Source organism: Eufriesea mexicana, unplaced genomic scaffold, assembly GCF_001483705.2.
Source record: "Eufriesea mexicana isolate 0111107269 unplaced genomic scaffold, ASM148370v2 scaffold58, whole genome shotgun sequence".
Taxonomy (NCBI): domain Eukaryota; kingdom Metazoa; phylum Arthropoda; class Insecta; order Hymenoptera; family Apidae; genus Eufriesea; species Eufriesea mexicana.
Genome location: NW_016908222.1, coordinates 181,475 through 186,419, shown reverse-complemented (window position 1 = coordinate 186,419; position 4,945 = coordinate 181,475). Strand labels below are relative to the sequence as shown.

The 4,945-nt window shown below is 48.4% G+C and overlaps 1 protein-coding gene across 1 annotated transcript in view; it reads right to left on the bottom strand.

Moving 5' to 3' along the window:
* Positions 1-4,504, bottom strand: part of LOC108554099 (probable maltase-glucoamylase 2) — a 20,784-nt gene extending 16,280 nt beyond the window's left edge. The window contains exons 1-2 of the mRNA XM_017909253.1: positions 3,395-4,504; positions 2,327-2,569 (exon numbers count right to left, since the gene is read on the bottom strand). Coding sequence (XP_017764742.1) covers positions 2,327-2,569; positions 3,395-4,504 — 1,353 coding nt within the window. The remainder of the gene's footprint in view (positions 1-2,326; positions 2,570-3,394) is intronic.
* Positions 4,505-4,945: the final 441 nt, after the last annotated feature.

The window sequence follows — 4,945 nt, the reverse complement described above, 5'->3', positions numbered from 1 at the left end:
CTTCCGATCTTTGTTGATCCTTTTTACTCTTCAAACGAAAAATCTCCTCTCGACAATCTTTCCACCACGAGCGAACATCGAATTTTCCAATCAATCGAGTAAAATCGTGCACAGAGCGTAAAAGGACGACATTCGTGCGAAACGGACTGCTTGACAGAGGATCCTCGGCGCCGCGTGGGATCCGCAATTTAAGAGACAACGCACGGGCCAGAAATTTCGTCTCTCGAGTCTCTAGTCAGGATGTACGGGACGTTTCTAGGGCCACAGCTCTCTCATCGCATTAATATTAAACGAACGGTCTCTGTGGCCGGAACAGCAGCAATAGCAGTTCCACTCTCTGCGAGTGCACTCGATCCATAGAGCCAAGAGTTCTTCCGACGGGGTCGCAGACGCCACTCCGTTTGACAGATCGCGAGGCTGTTTTTCTTCGAGCAGTTGCCTTGAACCGCTTTCCTCGAATGCCACGGGTATTCGCAGCTGCTTGTCCTCCATTCGCTCCATTTCCAATCTCGCAATCCCCGTCTCTAATTAGCAAACATCCGTTCACTGACACCTGTTAACGGAATTCGAGGTATCTCAGGCTCTCGCCTTCGTCTTCCGTCTAATCCGCCTGTTGATTTCCAGCCAGCGAAGTTTGATCGGCCTCGTTACACTCAGAATTGTCTTCACGAGGGATGAAGAGATCGCTACAAGGCTGGGAGAGCGATCTGAACTAGAGACAGTTCTTCCAAATTAACACATTGCGTACGGGTCACGAGATATCTCGTTTTCAGCTTTCTTCGATTGAATCTGTGACTTAGCCAACCAGAGACAAATGTTTTTGTTACCAGGGTAGTGAAGCCTTGCGTATTCTCGTGACAAATGATAAACAAAATAACTGAATGTTGACATTGCAAGAATGTAAAAACAATCAGTATAGCCAGAACATCGGTAGCTCTGCGAGGCTCGTTTACCGTACCTTATAGTGTTTTATTGTTGTACATTTTGTTATTTCGAAGTATATATGCAAATTTGTACGCAAATAGCTTTCTAAAAATCATCTACATTTTCAATATGGTGCCAAACACCATTGCACAAACGAGTATGCTTTACCAGATATCAAACTCTAAAGCATTATTCAAGCTTGTGAAATAAATATTAGTTAAAATGTAGCAAATTTTATATAATAAATCGATGTATAAAATATATAGTAATATCTCAGAATATTTTATGCGAATGTATTACGAATTTTAAATTACAAATGTACATATATGCAACGTATTGTTTGCCAAACTTTGGGTCTACAGTGTTAACTGTACCGTGATGGCAAATGTATCGTAAATAACGTAACAAATATTTCACCCACGAAAACAACGAGATTCCTTTTCAAGTATCTGACACGACGTCGTAGAAATTACGATAAATTCTTAAAATTAACTCTCTGCGTCATGTTTGCTGTCAAATGACGCGAAAGCAAACTGTACACATCGCACGACTGACACTATGGTTTACACGTATCGACACGGGAACAAGTTTGTACAGATGCTAGAAGCGTGTACAGTTTTGTCGCGCAGGAAATAGATGTAAGGCATTTCGTAGTTGGGTCATGGCACAGGGGGTTAAATGGACTCTGAAACGCGAAGACTTATCGGTTATCGGTTCTCGCGAGGATCGCGAACGTGTTCGCGTAGGGAACGAGCAGGCTATCATGAAAAGAGGAAGAAGGGGAATAACGGATCACTCCGTGGCAATTTACGGAGGGATCGACGGTGAAGAGATTTCATAAAGTTCCAGCCAGGCTACCGAAGTTCCTTTACCGGGGCTCTCGAGCAGATCCCTGGTATGTGCGGAGGCGAGTAATCAAAGCTACCTCGACCGAGTGACCACTGTCGGCTTGCCGAGAGGTATTTTTCGAAAGATCTCTCGGCGAACACCGTTCCGTGATATTCCCAATTTCCATTTTTCTCACTCCCCGTTTCCTGCCGTGTCTTCCTCTCGCGCCGTGGCCGCCTGAGTCGCAAACTTCTGCCACAAGCCATATGAAACGCGCGCTGCCTAGGGTCAGGCAGAGATCGTTCGCGATTATTGGCAGACCTCTGCTAAATTTCGAGGGAGGCTTCTTTTCGCGAATGCACCGCCATGGACACGTAGATTGCCCGTAGTCACGCGAGGTCCGCGGCGAAATAGTCGAACGTCACGAGACGTCTCGGCTGTCCCGGAAGCGGGCTCGGATTCCACTTGCGAGGTTTACCGGATAATAGCTTCGATCAACGAGCACCGACGAGGTCTCGGGGTGGAAGAACGTTTCCTACTCTCCGAACCGGCCGAGCATCGTTCACCGAGTTACCTGCAATTTCAGGGTCCTCCGCCAGGCTAGCATCTGATGCGCCTGTGCCCTCTGCCTCGCTCTCAGCGCAGCTATCACCGTCTTCGCCTCTTCCAGCGATGTCACCTCTAGTTCGTTTCCATCCTTTGACAAATCGTTGCTCCTGGGCTCGGCGATGGCCGCCAAGGGACAGCTGTCCATCGACGTCTCGTCGAAGCTGCAATCAGAAATACAAACTTTATTTTCGGCTCCGAATACGCTAACCTGACGTCGCGTCGCGTTATACGTCTTCGTGGATTATTCCAGGAGACGTGGCAGAACGGTTCCTCGTCGGCTGATCGATCTGACCAGGGGAAGGACACGTGGGAATACTCGGTTAGGGAATTCTGACGATGGTACGCTTTTTTCTGGAGGAATCGGGTAGCCTCGTTGCCATTTATAGGTTCGTAAGCGTCAGGAGAAGCCGAATTGTCAGACGTTGGAGTATCGAGGATGAGGGATTCCGTTGGTCGCAGAGTTCGCGGATAAACCAGGACGAGGCTGCCGTTCGAAAGCCGATTCACCGACGAGACTCGTTTCTTCGTGCGTCGTCCAAGCCGCGGAGTGAAATTTAATAAGAACCGCAAGGATCCACCGCGACCGCACGCTTTCGTCGCAGCAAGCCGAGCGTATTGAATATCTAGGAACGATTCGAGAGACCAACGGCCAAACTTCCTTCGTCCTGGCCACTACTCTCTTTCCAGCCCGTCTTTCAGTCGCCTAGTAAATTCGCGACCGTCGGATTCCCGGATACGCTTCCTTTGCGGTTCTTTACCCCCGTAACCCCTCGTGATTTATGCGCGATCCTGCTTTCCCTCGGTATTAATTCTCGTTCTACGAACAGTGTAATTTGCTCTGAAATCTACAGCGGACAGTTCGCGAAAGGAACTTAAAAACGGATTTATGGTCCCGCGTATTTATTGCTCCCCTAACGTTGTCGTGATCGTCGAGGACTGGAAAAACCGGCGAGGTCGCAAACTTTGCCGCTTCTACCAGCTTCGTAATACGCGTTCCAAAGTTGCGAGGAGGAATCCGCGAATCTTTTCTTACCGTTTTTCTCCTAATCGCGTTTGGAATCGTCGCGTTTGGACTGATAGCGTTTGGACTTGTAGTGTTTGGACTCGTCGCGTTTGGACTTATTGTGATTGAATTTGTCACCCTTGGACTCGTCGCGTTTGGACTTATTACGTTTGGACTTGTCACGTTTGGATTTGTCGCGATTGGACTTGTCGTGCTAGGACACGCCGAGTTTGGACTCATAGAGTTTGAACTCGTCGCGTTTGGACTCGTCACGTTTGGACTTATTGCGATTGGACTTGTCGCACTTGGACTTGTCGCGTTTGGAGTCATAGCGTTTGGACTCGTTGCGTTTGGACTTGACGCGTTTGGACTCTTCGCATTTGGACTTGTCACGATTGAATTCGTCGCGACTGGACTTATCGCGCTACGATTCGTCACGCTTGGACTCGTCGCATTTGGACTTGTCACGTTTGAATTCGTCGCGACTGGACTTATCGCGCTAGGATTCTTCGCATTTGGACTCATAGGGTTTGAACTCGTAGCGTTTGGACTCATCACGTTTGGACTTATTACGATTGGACTTGTCGCGTTTGGAGTCATATCGTTTGGACTCGTTGCGTTTGGACTTGACCCGCTTGGAATCTTCGCGCTTGGATTCGTCGCATTCGGACTTGTCAAGTTTGAATTCGTCGCGATTGGACTTGTCGCGCTAGGATCCGTCGCATTTGGACTCATAGGGTTTGAACTCGTAGCGTTTGGACTCGTCACGTTTGGACTTATTGCGATTGGACTTGTCGCGCTTAGACTTGTCGCGTTTGGAGTCATAGCGTTTGGACTCGTTGCGTTTGGACTTGACGCGCTTGGACTCTTCGCGGTTGGACTCGTCGCGGTTGGACTCGTCGCATTTGGACTTGTCAAGTTTGAATTCGTCGCGATTGGACTTGTCGCGCTAGGATCCGTCGCATTTGGACTCATAGGGTTTGAACTCGTCGCGTTTAGACCCATCGCGTTTGGACTCGTCACATTTTTATTTATTGCGATTGGACTTGTCGCGCTTGGAATCATAGCGTTTGGAAACATAGTGTTTGGACTCATCGTGTTTGGACTTATTGCGTTTAGACTCGTCGTCTTTGGACTCATCGCGTTTGGGCTAATCGCGTTTGGACTAATCGCAATTGAACTCACAGCGCTTGAACTCACGCGATATCCCGTCCAGTCGAAATTCGCGATCGTGCTCTGCCCTCGACAAAATTTTCCTCGATTTTTGCAAAGGGAATTTCACGAGTGGCCAGTAGAATTGGTTCTCGCGAGGGCGGAAAATACGACGCGATATTCCCGGTGTAAATTTAAACGGAACATATCAAACGCACGGGGAACTCCGTGCAACAGCATTCGAGCCGCTTTATTCGGCTATTCATATTCGAGATTTACGCTCGCAAAGGTATGCAACGATTTCGAGTGGCGAACATAATCGATACAACGGCAGTCCGCACGAAACGTGGCAGCCGGTAGGCGGAGCAGTGTTTCGCTTACAGTTTTAGATACCATTTGCATAACACAGGCCTGGCGTATTTATGGCAA